The sequence below is a fragment of the Podarcis vaucheri genome (assembly GCF_965113315.1).
Source record: "Podarcis vaucheri genome assembly, chromosome: 3".
NCBI lineage: Eukaryota > Metazoa > Chordata > Lepidosauria > Squamata > Lacertidae > Podarcis > Podarcis vaucheri.
Window position 1 is genome coordinate 49,856,582 of NC_138761.1, and position 19,284 is coordinate 49,875,865.

Genomic DNA, 19,284 nt, shown 5'->3' on the forward strand with positions numbered 1-19,284 from the left:
TTTGGGGGCTGGATTTGGCCCCTGGGCCAACAACTGGCCATCCCTGACATATTCTCCCAAAGAGTTATGCTAATGTATCCATTATCACTATGAACAACTGATTACAGTGGAAATGGTTTGAATTTTCATTTATTGCCTTCACACAATTCCTTCTGCACAGCCTGTTTGTTTAGGTTTAGACTAAGCATGGAAGCCAGTAAATACTGGAGGATTGACAGCATGCTAAAAGCTAAACAGATGCTCTAGGGTAAAATTTGGCTCAGAATGGGGAACATACATACGTAAGGGAAAGAAAAAATAGACCTTCCAGAAGGGTATCCCCAAAAGCCACAATAAAAAAGATACTCTCCCTTCCTTCCCATAAAAGAAAGCAATAGATGACGTTTACAATGTTGATAAGAACATGCAGTCTGTCAAGGTTGAAATTTAGCCAGCAACTTGCACCCTGTTACCCTAATGTGGATTAGCTGATGTCCTGTGTAAAGGTCAGCAGAACTTTTTCCCTAACCCTGAGTTACGCAACAGTGTGTCGTGGCAAAGACATTACTTCATAATAACTTTCTTTGTGTTGTTGGGTTTTTATGCTACAGCTGTGTATTCCTATCAGCCCAATCTTTTGCTTTATAAAGAATCAAAGGACACGTTACACGAGGCTCCACGGCGGGGAGGGGGGGGTCCATAAGCATTCTACGTGGAAAATGGCTACGAGCCAAAATTCACATCTTGCCAGACATTAGGTCTAATCACTGTAATGTGTTTAGGATTGGGGGGAGGGGCATGAATGGCAGGGGCGAGTATAGCCAAATAATTTACTTAATAAGACAGAGGGTATTTCAAGCCAGGGGGTGTGTGTGGAGGGGGTATTATTGCAAATGAATCACTGGTAATAGGGTTTTTTTTTAATTACTATTTTTTTTGAGGAAAGAGTAAGTCCAAGTTTGGGGTGGGTGGTGGAAATACAGGCTGGCATTTTGATACCACAATGTTGTGTGGACACTGAGAAAAAATGCATGCACGAGCAGCATGACTCCTACAACAAATACCCATCTGGAAGCACCCACGTTTCTTTTGCACTTTTAAAAATAAATAGGCAAAGTGAATACAAACTGCATCAGCTATATTTCTGATATAGATTAATTTTGTCTTATTCTGAGCTTTGCATGGAAACCAAGCCTTATGAGGAGTGGTTGAAGGAGCTGAGTATGTTTAGCCTGGAAAAGGGGAGACTGAGAGGAGATATGATAGCCATCTTCAAATATCTCAAGGGCTGTCACATCAAAGATGGAGCAAGCTTGTTTTTTTTTCCAGCTCTGGAGGCTAGGACCCAAACCAATGGCTTCAAGTTACAAGAAAGGAGGTTCTGACTAAAAATCAAGAAAAACTTTTTGATCTCCGCAGGACTGATCTGCCCAGGCAAGATAAACCTTGCCAACCCCTGTTCTAGGTCCACTGATTCTTCTCTGCAATTGCCCCACTGAGGCCATTTCCCCCAGCGTGGAAGCATTTGCTGGAGCATCAGCTGATGTAAGAAACTTACCCCACCCACCCACATTAGAATTACAAGTAATCTTCTTCTGTTTCCCTCGTAATATCTAGTTTAGCACTCACACACATACATGAAAGTTGCTTGAAAATTCCTGAGTGCCTTTCAGAAGCAGCAGTATGGTGCCACCCTCAGGATGGTCAGAGATATGGAGTAAGCTTTCTCTTAAAAAATAGCCTGTTCCCGAGGAATACTAGTAAATATGGGGTGTGCTGGAGGTATGGAACTAAATTATATTACTGGCAAAAACATTCACAAACTATCTCCCTGCTCCCAGTGAACACAGTTCTATTCAATAATGCATTTGTTCCAAGCTCCAGTGGTGCTGTTACATCTTTTTAGACTCTGGACTGGGGAAAGTCCTTTTTAGATGGTAAGCTGTGGTAATGCTTGCTTCAAAACAGGTAAGTCAGTCCTGCTGCATTAGGGGTCCCTCCTGCTCATTCTGCAGGCCCTGGAAATCTGGGTCAAAAGTTCTTCCCTGACAGCACCACTGACAGGCCTAACCTTTGCTGCATCCACCTCTTTACAACTTACAGCAGAGCAGGCCTCAAATGCTGATCTTAAGGCTTTGATAGGCATATTTGCGTATAGGTGGTCCTTCACATAGCTGGTCCCAAAGAGTTTTGGGTGATAAAAGCTAAAACTGGCATGAAAGTACAGTACATAGGAATAAAAAGTAGCAACAGTGTTGGCAAGAAGTTACAATGACCGTTACAGTGTTAGCTGGAGGCAGGGCTTATCCACACTTCCTCTTCCCACTGGATTCCCCTGGGGAAAACCATACTTTAGCACTCAGCAGGAAGAAATGGCATTTCAGGTTTATCCTGGATTGGCATTTGCTCTGATGTATTGCTATTTGCTAAAGAGAGGTTTTTACCTTGTAAAGGAGTGGGGCAAGCGGGAAACTTATCAGACCCATGGCTAAAAAGCATAGGTCAAGCAAGCAGAAAACCTCTGGGACACAAGCAGAAGTGTGAATGAGCCCTCAGTAACAAGGAAGCTGGTGTGGGGGCAAAAGTAGGAAACAAAGCAGTGGTGAACAGAGCAAGAATGAGTGGTTTCAGACTGGATTTGGAGGCCAGAGCTTTGGTCTGATCCAGCAGGGCTCTTTTTAAGCTCTTCATGACGCCTTTAAATAATACTGATCTGTCTAATTTACTTCTCAGAAAATATCCATCCAGCCCAACGTTCTGTCTCCTATTGCAATATGTGAGTGCAATATCACTCTCCTGTATACATTCTCCAAAAACTGGTATTCTGAGACATACTTTATAGACTTCAGCGGTACACACTACTGATGGCCTCATTCTCCATTAGCTTAATTCCCTTTACAAGACATACAAGTCAATGGTCATCACATCATGTGGTGGCAAACTCCACAGTTTGATCATTAAACAAAGAAATGCATCCTTTTACTTGATTTTAAACTTTGCATGTTTTTATTGCGTTTTTAAGAAGGCTTGGGGTTCTTGTGGCGAAAAGGCAGGAAACAGATTGCTAAACAAACAAACAAACAAACAACAAACAGAGAAACAGAAAACAGTAATTAAGGGAAACCCCCACAAGTTCAGGACTACAAAGAACTAACAGCAAACTTGTAGTAAAAAAACACATTCAACTCAACCAAGTCTTGCAGCACCTAATGTAGGTTAATAAAGTTATCGTAACATATAGAATAATAAAGTTGAGGAGTTCCTGGTTTTCCAAGGGTTAACTGAACCTGGGTAGGGTGGACAGTTGAAAATCACTGAAAAAAGGGTGGCACCAATTTGCATTTTTTTAATGTAGATGCAATAATATACTGTAATTTAAACAGAATTACAATGCACCTCACCACAGTGGGGAAGACCCCGGGGTAACCTACAGTCTGTTGGCCAGGTGCTCCTGTTGACTACAGAGCTCCTGCTCTCCCTGTGGTTCCTTATCAAACAGAGGGCACTTTATCAAACGGTCACCTGACAGCCCTTCAAAAATAAAGAGGCCTGTCCTCTACAAAGCAGGACACATTGCTATATCCCAGACCTGGGGAGCCCTATATCCCTTTCACTGTCCCTCGTTTCCAGCTACCAAGATGGAGCCAGAGGCTTCCGCTCGAAAACCCAACGAAAAGCAGGCGCCCAGGCCCAACTGCGAGGCGCGAGGTCCGCCGAGACGTCGGCTTTCAAAGCCCGCCGCGCACGTGCGCTTTGTTTTGGTGAGGGAGCCGTTGGCGCGCCGGCGCGCCTGCGTACAGCCGCTCCACCGCCAAAGGGCCGGGCGGAGAGGGCGGAGCCGCCGCCTGCGCAGCCGCAGACCTCGTGAGACGCGCTCTCGAGCCGCTGGGTGGCTGGCAGAGGCGTTTTCCCCCTCCCTCTCCTCACCCCTCCCCTTTCCCCTCCGCCCGAGGGGAGGGGGAGCAGCGCCGCCGCCGCCGGAGGTGTTTTGCCGTTCTCAAGGCTGCGGCCTCCCTGAGGTGCCTCGAGGTCCTGCGTTGCCCCCAAGCGGCGACGGCAACGACGGTGGCGGGCAGAGGGGCGGCCGCGTCGCTCGGAAAATGTCGCAGACAGCCATGTCGGAGACGTACGGTAGGGAGGGGCTGGGCTGGCGGGGCTGGGTGGGTGGTACTCGGGCTCTGAGGTGAAGCGGGACTGCGGGCGGCGGCTGTGCCTGTAGAGATAGGGAAGGGAGGGGTTGTTTTCAGGGAGGTGGGCGCTCTCTTTCCGCACACGGCGCCCGCGGGCCCGCTTCGGACCTGCGGCGTGATGCGGTGGAGACGGACATGGCACAAGCGCGCGCGGCGTTATTACTTCTCTCGCCCCCGTTTATGCAGAATTCATAGCATTTGTTGCCTGCCCTTCCCGTGGGGGCCCAGGGCGGGGAACTGCCGCGCAGCATTAAAAATAAATCAGTGCAAGGACAGAGCCAGTATTGCCTGTGGGTTACGCACACCTTGCACAGGGGAGGCCCTTGCAGATGTCTTCGCATTCGCCCCTTCCTCTTCCCTCCTTGCTTTCCCCTGTTTTTGGTACCCATGTGTAGACAAGGAGGAATGGAGAAACCAGGTAGTAGTGGTGTTGCATACAGGTCCTCGGCTTTTCGGCTGCATGGATCACTGGCTTTTTTCAAGAAAGGGCTGAATTATATGCGCTTTTTAAACATACTGTATATCTTAACCTAGGCAATTGTAATTGGCACATTAAAGCCCTTCGTATAGCTTTCTCTCTTCTTTATATAACACTCACAGCAGCCCTGTTCCGTAGGCTAACATTTTTATGTCTGTGCTATAGATCAGCAGTTTCTAACCATTTTCTAACCTGATACCCACATTAGTCCAAGCATGCATTTTGGAACCCATTTCTTAAATTTCTACCATACCTTTTTCAAGGGGTGCTGTCATGACTTGTATTAGGCCAGACTGTGAGGCAGTAGTGAGCCATGTATGGTGCTGTATGTAGGGCTGCTTCTGAGAGGTAATGGTTTTTGCTATGGGGAAAGTAACAGTGGGAGAATTTTCTTCTGTGTGGATAGCAACTGGAATAAATAGAAAAACTAGGAATTTCATGGGAAACATTAAGCAGTGTTGCTGAACTAATAACATCTGCTTGCACCCAGATTTTGAAAAGAGGAAGAAGGCCTATCCTATGTGACAAATCTAGATTAAATGCTCTAAAAGCAGTGTTTTTTACTTAGGGACAAAAGCTGGAGCCAAGGTCGCATATGCTCTCTATCTCAAGACTGCAGTCAGTGTACTCTGTTGGTAAATGATCACAGTTATCAATCTTTGTCAGTGCTCAGCTTATGCTTCACTACATGCTTAAACATAGTGGAGCTCCATATTTGTTGTATGGTGTATACCAGGCAAAGACAAATTCAGCCCTCTAGATGTTTTGAGACTACAGTTCCCATTCATCCCTGACCACTGGTCCTGATAGCTAAGGATCATGGGAGTTGTAGTCCCAAAACATCTAGAGGGCTGAGTTTGCCTATGCCTGATGCATAAAATTTCATTTACAAAGATGCTCAAGAGGTATTTTGGACTACAGCTCCCAACAACCCCAGCAGTGCTAGCTGGAGCTGGTGGGAATTGATGTGTAGAGCTCCAGATTGTAGAAGCCAGTGCATGGTATTCAGCCTGAAAAAAATGAAGAGAATTATACCAGGGCCAAGTGAATAATTGCTGCATGTTTATAAAGGAGCAAGTAATGTACATATTTCTACAAATCTGGAAAATGGATTAAATAATGCAAAACTAGGAGAGTTAACAGCTGTAGTTTATGAGAAACTCTATGCTACAAGAAATCATACTACAGATGTGTGATTAAGCCAGTGAGCAAGTGAAAAAACAAGGATAGGCAAAGTAATACCATTTACATCTATAAAGACACCAAGTTCAGGAAGCTCTCTTGAGTTAGCAACCACATACTGGTTGCATGCCCCTTACTGAACGCAAGCTGTAGTGTATGCTAGCAACATAGCAGCAGATGGACCTGGTCATGTTATCAAGAGCATGTATGGTTTTAGCTAGAATGCTTACTGTACTCTTCTGCTATACATCGTAGTTAAACTTCCTGATTAGCAGCACCTTTGTTTTAATTGAGGAACTTGTTTCTTTCTAGTAGCTGCTGGGACTCAGTTTGTTTGCACTTCTACAGTTGGTGCTTTTTTTCACTTGAGTCAAACCCATTTTCTTAAAATAAAGTGAAAAATTCTGGTTGTTGTATACCAAACCATTATCTTTTGGCAGTATCCCATAAACATCATTATGTATTGAACGATGACTTGAAGAGCTTCTGGGAAGAAACTTAGGGCAGCATAAAAGAAGAGGCAGAGATGCAAGAAGAGCATGCTCCATTTTGAGCCTCCATGATTTGGAATATCTCAGGCATAATATCTTGTTTTCTGGGCTTCACTATCCTGCAATTAAAAATATATTTTTACTTCCCCTTTCTTTGAGACTTTTTGTTGAGATCTTCCTGCCCTAATTTCCCTGATGAGATTACTAAATTGTTAGTTTCTTTCGTATTTTTTTCATGGTAATTGTCTTTGTTTTTCTTTTTAAAATATTCCAGGTAGAAAATATTTTTGTAGGTGCATAGGAATAAAAGCAGTAATGCATCTATGCCAAATAAAGAAAATCTGTGAAAGAATACTGCAGGAGATGAAGTACTGTACTGCATTCCTTTTTAGATGCCATTCTTGTTTGCTGATGCATAGTACATGCACAAAAGATATATTTTTCAGTTTACATCTACCATCACATCTAGTCAAATTCTACCATTATTAGGGGAATTGTTATATTATTAGGGGAATTGTTATATTGCCCACAGAGTGGAATATTTTTGAGAATTACTAAATAGATAGACGCGGGTGGCACTGTGGGTTAAACCACAGAGCCTAGGACTTGCCGATCAGAAGGTCGACGGTTCGAATCCCCACAACGGGGTGAGCTCCTATTGCATGGTCCCTGCTCCTGCCAACCTAGCAGTTCGAAAGCACATCAAAGTGCAAGTAGATAAACCTCTGGCGGGGAGGTAAACGGCGTTTCCGTGCACTGCTCTGGTTCGCCAGAAGCAGCTTAGTCATGCTGGCCACATGACCTGGAAGCTGTACGCCAGCTCCCTCGGCCAATAAAGTGAGATGAGCGCCGCAACCCCAGAGTCAGTCACGACTGGACCTAATGGTCAGGGGTCCCTTTACCTTTACAATATAATAGAGCCTTTGTACACTCCAAACACAACATGGAAAAGTAATGGTTGGATTTTTAATTTCTCAAAACAACTGAAGAATAAAAGCTACCCTGAATCAATAATTTTTAATGCTCATTTATTGCATCCTTAAAGCTTTGATAGTCATGGTTACCAGAAGTCCCCGTTTCCTGGGTACAGCCCCTGTAATAGCATTCACATTTGTGTTATGAGGTTCTTGCCTCTAGATAGCCCTTAATGTTTCAAAATTAGCTATGATGATAATAGTGACAGTGGGTCTCTTCTTGGCTGCGTTTTTGTCTTCGGTCAATCCTAGTAACAACAGACTTCTCTAGGGTGAGAGGCCAGACAGCTCAACAAATCTTGGAGCTCAAAGCTTCTTTGTCAGTGAGGAAGAAAGAGAAAATCAGCCCTATAATGAAGTGCCTTTCATGGCTTTGTTTTTAGTTTTTTGTTTCATCTAGAAAAAAGAAGCTGCAAGTAAAGCTGAAGAAATAACTGGCATGTGAATTGCTTTCACTACACTGTGCCAGAAGTAAAACATGCAAACAATTTTCCCCACAGTTGTTTAGAATAACAATAGCTAGTTAACATCCGATTCACATGAGCCTATGGTACTTTACAGCACTGTGACACCCCCCCCCCCAGTTGTAAAAGGAATATATTATCTGCAGTGTGGATTTGAGTATGTTGGGAAAGTTTAGAAATTGCTGCTTAGGCATTGCTGATAGTCTTTTCATATTTGCAAGAGAAACTTTACTTTGTATGTATAGAGTAAGCCAGTTTTGAATGTGACGTAATAGAGAAGTTTGGTGGTCAGATAGCTTCGGACTGTGAAACATCTGAAGATCCCATAGATCAGGGGTTGGGAACCTCAGGCTGCAGGCCCAAATGCAGTCCTCCAAACCTCTGTCCAGCCATCAAAATTCTCCCACGCTATGCTCCTCCTCAGGTCACATTCATTTTATTTACGGTACCTTGATAGAGAACCAAAAGATGTGGGCATGTGTGTGTGTGTGTAGAAACCTCTGGTTTTGGGGTACAGGAGCATTACCTACTATATAATAGTAAAAATTGCATCCCTTGTGCCTCCCAATTTTGCTCTGGCCCCATCCACCACTGGCATGTGGCCCCTGAATGGCTGCATATGAGGGAATGCACTTCTCAGGCTGCAGAAAAGTTCCCTGCCACAGCTATAGGTGTTACTAAATGTTTGCTGTTTTAAAAGCATAAATCTCCCACTTAAAAGTGCTTCGCTTTGGCTAGTTTGTGTCCTTCCTCTCCCTGCCCTACTCTTTTTCATATTGTGCCTTGCAAACTTGAAAGGGATATTTTTTTCTGCTGATTCATCCGAATTGAATTATAACTTCAGTTAGTTTTTTATCATGGCATTCAGAGATGCCAAACTTGGGTATGTATCTGAAAAATCCAACTTGATGTTATTTGTCCTTTGCTACTTATGCCTCACAGAGAACCTGTCCTGTTGTTTTTTTAATGTTTGATTCAACACTTTTAGAATCTAGATTGTTGGAATAAATCAGCTCTTGTTTTATTACCAAAATAGTACTACAAAGGCTAGGAGAAAAATTCAAATCTGAAATGCTGAATTTTGTCTTAGACAGATTCATATGTCATGTGTAGAATACAAATAGCCATACTTATTCCTTTGTTCTGTTGCAATATCTTGCTAAGCCAGGCACTGAATAGTAACTAGACAGTTTATCTGTTCTGTGTCCTTGTGATTTCTTTTCATGACAAAGGGAAAAAGCAGTAATAGCATGTTTCTTTTGCATTTGAAGATGCTCATTTGGTTGTCTTATCATTTTCAGATTTCCTGTTTAAGTTTTTGGTAATTGGAAATGCAGGCACTGGCAAATCCTGTTTGCTTCATCAATTTATTGAGAAGAAATGTAAGTATAATGCAGATGTTGTGGGGTTCTTAGAGTATAATGCAGATGTTGTGGGGTTCTTAGAGTTGGAGTTTTTGTGGGGGTTGCTCAACAGAACTCTGGTCCACATTGGTCCTGGCTAACAGCATTTTTTGGACAGAAGTGATCTGGCATTTCTTAGACAGTAGTATGAATAAGTAGGGACACGTGCAATGTAATCCATGTATTTCCTTGGAAGTAAATCCCATTGTACTCAGTGTAGCGTACTCCTCGGTATGTATTATCTACCCCAAATCACTTTCTATGTAGGCTTGAGAGAACATGCTATCAATATCTTCCTTAATACCATGGCTACAATGTTTTCATTGTGTGTAGGATCAAAATTTGCTATCACAGTGATACATAAATGGAGTGTGTGAACTGCCCAGGATAGCCCTAAGAGCTGAGTTGATAGATTACCATTCTACATAATACCCCTTGCCAGTACAAAGGCAGATTCCATGCTCTTCTGGTCAGTTCACACATTCCATTTATGTGTCACTGTGATAACAAATTTTGATCCTACACAAAATGAAAACATGGTAGCCACAACTTCAAGCATGGGCATTGATAGCATGTTCTCATAAATCTTAGTTAACAAAACTTAGGGGTGGGTGAGAAGGAGGCATTTTTTTGTCACAAAGCAACCTTTGAATAAGGAAATTTCCTTGACCGGTGCCACTAGTAAATTTTGGGAATTGTCACATTTGTGCATGCATATGTGTATATATATGTATATGCACATAGCCCACCATCCAATGTTGGATGAATTCTCACAACTATATAATGCATTTCATTTTGACATATCTTGTCTAGCATATTCACAAAGTGTTCACAGAAGCGTATTCTAATACCCCTGAATATGTGTTGAAAAGTACTGTCTCTCTCTGTGTGTGTGAATTTACCATAAAAATTCCCCTTGGTTAAGTTAACAAATACACTGCTGCCTGTACAGAACAAATTATGGATAAATAATAAAAATGTCAGTGTTAATGTAATATCCTTGTATACTTTAAATTGTACTTGACTACTAATAGACACCTTTTCTATTCTAGTCAAAGATGACTCAAATCATACCATAGGAGTGGAGTTTGGTTCAAAGATAATAAATGTTGGAGGCAAATATGTAAAACTACAAATATGGGATACAGCTGGACAAGAACGATTCAGGTATATTTTCATAGCACAGAAATTTGTTGGCATGTTAGTTGAAGAAAGTGGCATGTGACTTTTTTGTTAGCAAGTTTGTTGGATACTGGCTACTGTTTCACTAGTTCTGTGACATCCAGTTGTATTGTGACTATAGGAGAACTTGTAGGCAAAAGTAAGTATTGTTAAATCATTGATTTCTTCTGGAGAGTTTTAATATATGCCCCCTCAAAGCTGATGAGGCTTAAAGCTGCTCAACTTTGGCTCAGTCATGACTGTACTGCCTTGTTAAGCGGACACAGTAGCTTTTGTGTTGTTTGTAATTGTAGCACTGTGTAGAGCATAGCTTATTGTCATCTTATAGTGGTATATGTTTTCCTTCACAGGTCTGTAACCCGAAGCTACTACAGAGGTGCAGCGGGTGCCTTACTTGTTTATGACATCACCAGGTAAAAGGAAAAACTGCTATAAATATAAGTACAGATAAACTATTCTGCTCTTCCTGTGGTTATCCTTAGGTAGACATGTAATCCTTTACAGCCAAGATAAATTAATCACATAAGAGCAATTATCATGGGACAAGTTCAGCTTTCATAGCTTCTTGAGGTTACGCACACAAAATTCACACAAGTGTGCTCCCAGCCCTATTTCATTTGAGCTGCTGTATCTTAAACGGGGGTATAATTTTACAGTAAAGAACCCTTTTCAAACCATCCTACATATAAAAATATTTTAAATTCAATCTAGTACAAAATCTGACTTCAGTGGCTTAAGAGGCAGACTAGCCTCTTTACTAGTTCATCTCTCTCCTCTCCATCCCCAACATGCACAAGCCATGTTTCCTTAAAATTTATTTATGCTCAAGCTTTTATATCTGGTACTAGCAGCTGATTGCAGTATATACATACAGTAGGCCATGATGCCAAACCTGGACTCTTCTGAGTCCTGTGCAGAGTCTTGCACATCAAGGACTTCTTGAGATTGTGAGAGACCATCACCATTAGCCATATTGGGAATCAATTTTTTTCTGGATGAAGAAACACTGGGGACCATGCTTCGTTTACTCCTGAGAGTGTTTTCTGTCAGCTTTCTTGGATACCAGTGACTCCTTCATAGAAATGGCCCCCTTACTTTCAGATGTCTTAGAGTGCATGCCTCAGAAACAGAGTGGTGTTCCTTTAACTCAAAACTGATTCTCTTGGAGACTTAAATACACATACACTACAAAAAAAGTAAGTCTGTTGTAATGTTCTGGTCAGCTTTGGAACAACTGTATAAGGGGCAAGTTTCACTGGTTACACTTGCCCTTGCTTTCAGTGTCCACAGTGCACTGGCACAGGTCCAAATGTAGGACTAACACTGCATGCTCTTTGGTGTTGCCTGCCTGCTCTGCACCCTACCACCTGTCAGGTGCTCCGTATCCATTATTGCTGGTCAATAACTTCTCTGTAGTATTTTACAATGGACAAAAGAAAGTACAGCAATTTTTTTAGTTGATCTTCTATCAAAGTGAACATGAACTATTGTTGTGTAAATTATCTAGTTAGCTAGGATAATTAAAACATAGTTTTAAGGGGGAAGTATAATTATTAACATCTAATAATTTGTCCTTTTGTGATGCAGTCGAGAAACCTACAATGCGCTTACTAACTGGCTAACAGATGCGAGGATGCTAGCAAGTCAGAATATTGTTATAATACTGTGTGGGAACAAAAAGGATCTTGATGGAGATCGGGAAGTCACTTTCTTGGAAGCATCCAGGTTTGCTCAAGAAAATGGTAAGTATTTTTCATGACCTATCTGAGTTTGGTGCTAGTCTGTATCAGCCTCCCCCATCCTGGTGCCCTCTGGATATTTTGGACCACAACTCACCATCATTTGGAATTATGACCTCCCCACCCAGGTATTGGAAGCTACTAGTATGGAAGGTAAAGTCAAGTCAGAGGGAGGTCAGTGCTTCTGTCATTCTCAGTTGGTGAACATTTTTGCCCCATTCTGCAACCCCCTCAGTCTCCAAAAATGGGACGAAGAAGTTGGAAGACAACTCTTTATGAAACATCCCCCAATTTTGGTGTGGTTGTAATTGGGTAAGATGTCCATTGGGCATATACCAATTATCTGAGAACTTCCGCACACCTCTTTGTTGGTGTCTTGAAACCAGTTTATGACTGCATTGTTTTAGAATTGTTCAATGCTTTGGATATTCTTCTGGTTGAAGTTATTCTGCTACATCTTATCTGTTTACTGTTGCTTAAGTTAGACTGCAATCCTATATCTAGGAGTAAGCACCATTCAACTTAACAGCACTTGCTTCTGGGCAGATACAACTAGGAATGCATTGCATATTTTTGTTTGATATAGATAATATTTTGTTTAATTGTTTTTTATCTTGATTTGTTGTTAGCTGAAAAGTCACTCCTGTGGTTTGGGAACCCTTCTCTTGCTTGGAATAGATGCTTGGGGGAGGAGTGCAGTAGGGGACGGGTGGCAAAAACAGGGTAGAATGTGGTTATTAGCTTCAGAAGTGGAACAGGTGCTTTTTGACCATTCTTTGGACCAGCTTTCTTCCCTGACTGTTCTTTTGGGTAGCCTTCCTCAACCCAGTGCCCTACATATATTTTGGGACACAGCACCCTTCAGCCTTAGCCAGTAGGGCCAGTGGTTCGGAATGATGGGAGTTGTGTTCTGCTGAAACATCTAGAGGGCAGCTAATCAGGGAAGACTGAATCAGGATATCGCTTCAAACGGATGGATGGATGGATTGATCAATCCTGTGCCCTTTTAAAATATATTGGGGGGTTATTATTGGGTTGTTGTTTTTGTTTCTGTATTTTGTGGTATATAATATTCTGATTTTATCCTGTGAACCACCCTGAGACTTGCGGGTATAGGTTATATGCAAATAATGATTGCAAATATTTTTTTGTTCATATTTGTTTCAGAACTTATGTTCTTGGAAACAAGTGCATTGACAGGGGAGAATGTTGAAGAGGCCTTTGTACAGTGTGCCAGAAAAATACTTAATAAAATTGAGTCAGGTAATCACAGTTCATGTTTGTGATCTCAAAATATTTTCAGCTCTAGACACTTTAGAGTATGTGAAATGTTGGCATGTGATAAACTGCGCTCAAATTAGATGTGCTCTTCTATTGTCATAAAGTGTCACCTAATTCTCACCTGTGTCTTAACTTGTCAAATACCTTAATGCAAGTACAAATGACCCTGAAGAACACAATCCAAAAGGAGGTGTAACTGGTTTTCATTCAACACCCCACTAGCACCCTTTTAACAGCAGGGGTAGACCCATTGAAATTGATGGGCTTGAGTATATCATTGGATAATCACCCAGTGGTAGGGGATGCTGTCAAAGCATTTTTTTACAGGTTGCTGTAAAAATGTAACATCTTTCTAAATATGTGATTGTTGAAAGAGATGTCTGACATTTAGATTATTAATAATATTGTAACTCTGAACTGCCTTCTTGTGTGTGAAGCCTCTCAGCCTCTGACATCTAGCTTCCAACCTGCTGTACATCTTCCAACTAGTAGGAAGGGGAGGACACAGCAGCTTGTATAATGGATAGGACCATTAAAAGTTTGCTTAACAATACTTAAAAACAGGCACCCCTCTGTAAAAGAAAAAAAGTACAAATTATATTTGTGTGCATATGTACATGTGTTTGTGTGTAAAGCACTCTCAACTTCTCATGACTACTGTTAGTGTTACATTCAGCAAAAGTTAAATTTTAACATTGCATGTTCGTGAAGAGAACAGCCTTGAATTTAAATGTAATTACAACGTCTGTAAGAACAAATTGTGTTTTGTTTTATCAGGTGAGCTGGATCCGGAAAGGATGGGCTCAGGTATTCAGTATGGAGATGCTGCCCTGAGACAGCTGAGATCTCCACGAAGAGCACAAGCTCAAAGTGTTCAAGAATGTGGCTGTTAGGAACAGACAACTGAAACATTCATTTGAGCAAGGAAAGAGGTAAGCGTTAGCAGTTGGAGATCAGCATCTTTGTTTAGACATTGATAATTGAGGAAGGGAAAATCCATTCACCAGCTCCACAGGTGGGGTGGTTTTTCTCAAATTTTCTGTGTGTCCCAAGGGCTTGTTTGTTTGTTTGTTTGTTTGTTTTACTGTCAGGATTTATGTTTTTAATATCCACCTTGTAAAAACAATGTAAATCTGTAACAGCATAACTGTAACCATGATTCCTACTCAGAAGTCAGTCCTGTTGCAAGTAATGGATTTGCACTGAAATGAAAATTCAAATCTATATCGAACCTCTTAATTTGAGAAACATTGCTTTATTTCATTTATAGCCCTCCTTTCCTCAAGAACATTTCCTTAGTGCATAACAAAAATCCACTAAGGTGGAGAATCTGTGTATGTTGTATGACCTTGTGAATGACTGCTTAATTGTGTGTCTGTCTCAAAAAACAAAATAGATTAATTCTGTGGTTTCACACTAAATTGCATGGAGTTTGTTCCTAAAGTGTGCATAGGATGCCTACATTGTTTAACATGAAATGCTGCTTATTTTTTCAGCTGTCCTTGAAAATGACGATTAATGAAACAACTGCCATGGCTTCAAGACTGCAGTTTTAGAACTGCTTTTTATTCAGTAAAGCATACCGCATCTGGTATTTTTTTAAAGTACTATGAAATGGCTTCCAGAAGTGTGCACTTGGCACAGCAAGATTGCAAAAAATAAAATTTGGTAATTCAGTGGACAAGAGTAAAATATCAGTATGTAAAAAAAAATCTGTTGCATATTTTTTCTCATTTCTTCCAGTTTAAGACATTGCTGTATCCTGTGTATATAAAATGTGGTCATTAAATTTCCAAAGCATGATATACTGACATATTGTTGCACTAACATTTGTTTGTTTTATAAATAAGAACTGAAATGTAACTGGTAGGCTTTATCATGTTTGGTGGTTTGTTTTTATTTTGTTTTTTTGTACAATAGCTTTTATTTATGATTTGATATTGAAAGCTACTGGCATTGATTGTCAGTGTTTTATTTGCCATATTCTACAAGGTATATGATTTATTTTTTTGAAAAACAGGCCATAAGTTTACTAATATGTTGTGGGTTTTTTACTGAAGCATAGCTGAACTGTTTCCTGACAATTCTTAAATGTATTTCAATCACTTTGACAACTGTAGGCTATACAATTCATTTGTGATCTTAAGAGCTTACTGCTGTCTGATCTTGCCTTGGGAAATCCTTGTTTTCTACATCTGAAATTGTAACTGAAATTGTATGTTTTGGGGAAAAGATAATGCCTACTTGTTTTGCCATTCTAGAACAGTGTTTGAAGTTGTGAATCATCGTTATCTGACTTCATTTTTTAAAATTAAAGTAATTTCTATACCTAAGACTCTGTTCAGGTTATCCTCCTTAAAAAGAAGCAATTTGTTATGAAAAGTAGCATATGTTGTATAGACTGCTTCAAAATCTGTAGTAATGCACTGCAGTCAGCTTCTTTTACTCTGTAATTTAGAAAGACAATACAGAAAACGGCAGCAGCTAGTCAAAGATAAACACTGCCCTCTGCCTTCATGGTATCTAACTGAGAGTTCTATAGAGATACTTGGAAATATGAAACCTTGACTTTGCCTAAGAGAGACAGGTGTGCGTATGTAAAAGTAAAATGAATTGGCCTCTTAAATGTTCTTGACACTTAAAAACTCCAGAACATGAACATTTATGATTTTGATACACAGATAATTCTGAAATATGGAAACATTGAAGCTGTATATGGGAGGTGTAAATATAGCTATTTGAGCTAGATTGTGTTAGTTTTAACTAAGGATGTACATTGCTTAAAACTTTTTGGTTGGTCATATCTGAGGATGTTACACAGTGAGGGCAAACATTGACATTATTGTCAAATAAGTATTTGATTGAGCCTAAGTTGGCAAGACACATGAGCAATCTCTTTCTTGAATGTTTATTTACTCAAAATGCAGGCAGCAGGAGAGACTGAATTTGATTGGAGCTGTGAGACATTTTTCTGATAAAAATCACTGCTTCCAGCTCCTCCTGTCTTAGCTAGTTTCACATCCTTGAGGAGAAACTATACAGAGCAACTGGAGGTAGGATCTACAAGACATGGTTTAAGCACCCTTTCTAGAAGATAGCTGCTCTGATGTTTTTATGCTGCTTTTCTCTCATAAATTGCATTTAAGGCAATTTAATAAGTGGTCTAGAACAACTCAAAAACAATTGCAATAAATACAAAATGGCAAATAAAAGTAACAAAGCTTCATTACAATGCAGGTAAAATAGTTAAAATAATGTAAATAAGACTTTAGCAGTCCTTTGCCAAGCCAAAGCTCATCACATTGAATGACAAAAACTGAACAGGTCAGCAGAGTAAACTGATGGCCATAAGCAGAGATAAACAGGTCAGGCTCCAGTGGCAGGGGTGCCCAGAGCAGGGCCCATGACTACGACTCTTAACTGATGGGCAAGTTCATCCAGGAACTGGCGGTCCTCCAGCTCTGCAGGCCCGCTGCTGCATTTCAGTAAATAAATAATGGTTGGGAGACAGCTCATGCATTTTAATCCAAGATGAAAAACACACTTTAATGTTGGCATTTGAGTACATTTTTCATCCTCCCCTCCTCTCTCTCCCCCACCATTCAGGGAAAGTAAAATGACACAGATTGCAAGCACGTTACTCATTAGCATACAAAATGGACACTGTAATCCTTTGAGGTAAATGAGAACCTTTAACTTGAAGGGGTTGATTCATCAAAAAGTTAATTCCCAAAAATAAAGTAGACTGATGTAAACAAAATAACATGCTTCCATGCATTGTACTGGAAAAAGGTCAATTTGAAGTCTAGGTAAACATCCACTCAAAGTAAAGAAAGTGATTAGCATGCAGTATCTATTAACGTATTTGGTTCACAGCATGGGTATATGAGCTGCAGTGCATGGATGTCTTATAATGGTTCAGAAGTACTTTCAAAGAATATTATTTGGTGTGTTTTTATTGTGTACTTTTTTCTACTGTTACATATATTAATGTCAACAATTCCAAAGAAGTTTAGTCAGTAAGTCCTAAAGTCCAACTTTTAACTTGTTCCTAGTCTTCTACATAATACTTGAAGCTCCCCTTTCTCCTCCCTCCCACCCCCTACCCAGTAACTACTGTACTGCTGCCCTCTCTCATACTGGAGGGAATAGCAGAAAAAAGGAGGTGCCATGCTACTATTAATTGTGAACCGATTAATGATGTAGTGAAAACTCAGGTATTTACTCCATAGGTTTTTGTACATCTTCCTGTTGCATTTAGTTCTTTCCCACAATCCCTTTTCATCTTCCACACATCTTTCATTTACATGGATCGCCCTGAGCCAACCTGATGCCTGACTGACGTTTTGGACTAGACCTTCCATCAGCCTCAACCAGTGGGACTTGTAGTCCAAAATATGTGGAAGGTGCCAGGTTAGCATAGACTGATGTAAATGGTTGGTAGTTAGTACTACAGCACAAAAACCGGTCTCTCCCTATCGCTAGCCTCCTTTATAGTTGGTTGGGGAACTCAAGGCCTTGTGCCTTACTGTTTGTGTTAAGGTGTTTTGGGTTGTGTATGTTCTGAGGGAGTTCTGTTTCCTCTACTTCCCTCCAGTGATCTGTTTTTTTGTTTTGTTTTTAACATAATGCAAATGCAGGCACGATAAACTCTCTGTCTTGCTGTTTGTTTCCAGATTTAGCTAATAAATGTCACTTCACAAACTTGCTTATCTTTGATAAAGGGAAAGACAATTGGAACTTAAAATTTCTATGGGGCTAAAATTACCTTAGGCAGAACTGTACTGTGGCTTCAGTTCTAAACTAATATTTGTATGCTCCTTTCCAAATTTTGTGTCTGCAGATTAGCATGAATAAGTTTTTGTTTCTGCAGAAAATTTCATGAGAGTTCATACCTCCTGTGCCCACAGATTGCCCCCAACACTTCTTCCTGGTTGTTTCCCAAAACTGGGTTTATTTAAATATTAGAGCTAGGCTTTGCAAGGAGGAAAGTTGGTTCAGGAAATGATTAGACACCCAGGTCATTGATTGTTGTCTACAAAGGCTTGCCTTCACTATATTACTGTTTCTAAGGGATACATGGAGTTTGGAACCCCGTGTTTCCCTTGCAGTGTGTAGTGTCACACTTCAAGACTCTGAAAATTGTAGCTGTACTCTTGTACACCCTTGTGAACATGAGTTGGAGGAACTGTAGTTGAAATGTGCTAGATTGCTGCTACCTGTATTGGCTTGGTTCCACAAGTTGGAACTGCAAGAGCTTAAGGAGTATTATTACAGTTGAGCCTCAAGACAAATGCTCTTGGCATTTAATTGCTTCTAAAAATAAAAGTGCTTTTACACAGTGTTAGTATACATTAAACTTTAAATGCATGACTTCTATACTGTATAAAGAATTTACTATGCTGCTTAATGTCACCAGAGAAATGTTACTAAATAAAAGGTTTTATTTAAATGTATTTACTGTAGGTTTCTTTTCAATCATGGCAGGCTTGGGGAGGGTGTGGGTGGAAGGGGTGGAAAGCTATGCTCCCTGGCTGATCAGCCTTTTCATACATCCACCATTTCCTGCATTGTTAACATCTCCAATGTGCACTGTTGCATCTCTATGAAATCTCAACCCTGCCAAGGGAGATGTTCAGAATTTTAACAATATCAATAATCTTATTTATCTATATGCATTTGACACCCCCATACATTAAATGCTCAGAATCTTAATCATGACTTGCTAAAACAAAGTGGCATGATTGCCATGGAAACAAGCACACAATTTTTAATGGATGGATAGATGTATGCTAGGTAGCTTATGTGATTTTAAATGGTTTCATGTGCAATGCCTGATTTTAAGCTTTGGTCTTACTTAGGTTATTTCTGGACAGTAATAATTGGATTTTCTATGTTTCTTACTGAATAATCCAACAACC

At 40.5% G+C, this 19,284-nt stretch overlaps 1 protein-coding gene across 1 annotated transcript; it reads left to right on the forward strand.

Annotated features, from left to right (window-relative positions):
* The first annotated feature begins 3,856 nt into the window (after positions 1-3,856).
* Positions 3,857-18,819, forward strand: RAB4A (RAB4A, member RAS oncogene family). The gene is made up of 8 exons (XM_082216992.1): positions 3,857-4,110; positions 9,060-9,140; positions 10,214-10,328; positions 10,694-10,756; positions 11,931-12,085; positions 13,250-13,345; positions 14,141-14,295; positions 14,860-18,819. Exons 1-7 carry the CDS (start codon positions 4,080-4,082, stop codon positions 14,254-14,256), a joined length of 657 nt encoding a protein of 218 aa, XP_082073118.1. The 5' UTR covers positions 3,857-4,079; the 3' UTR covers positions 14,257-14,295; positions 14,860-18,819.
* Positions 18,820-19,284: the final 465 nt, after the last annotated feature.

Coding starts and splice junctions, on each gene's coding strand:
- RAB4A (XM_082216992.1), top strand. CDS start 4,080: ATGTCGCAGACAGCCATGTCGGAGACGTACG. Junction 4,111..9,059: donor AGCCATGTCGGAGACGTACG/GTAGGGAGGGGC, acceptor TATCATTTTCAG/ATTTCCTGTTTAAGTTTTTG. Junction 13,346..14,140: donor ACTTAATAAAATTGAGTCAG/GTAATCACAGTT, acceptor TTGTTTTATCAG/GTGAGCTGGATCCGGAAAGG.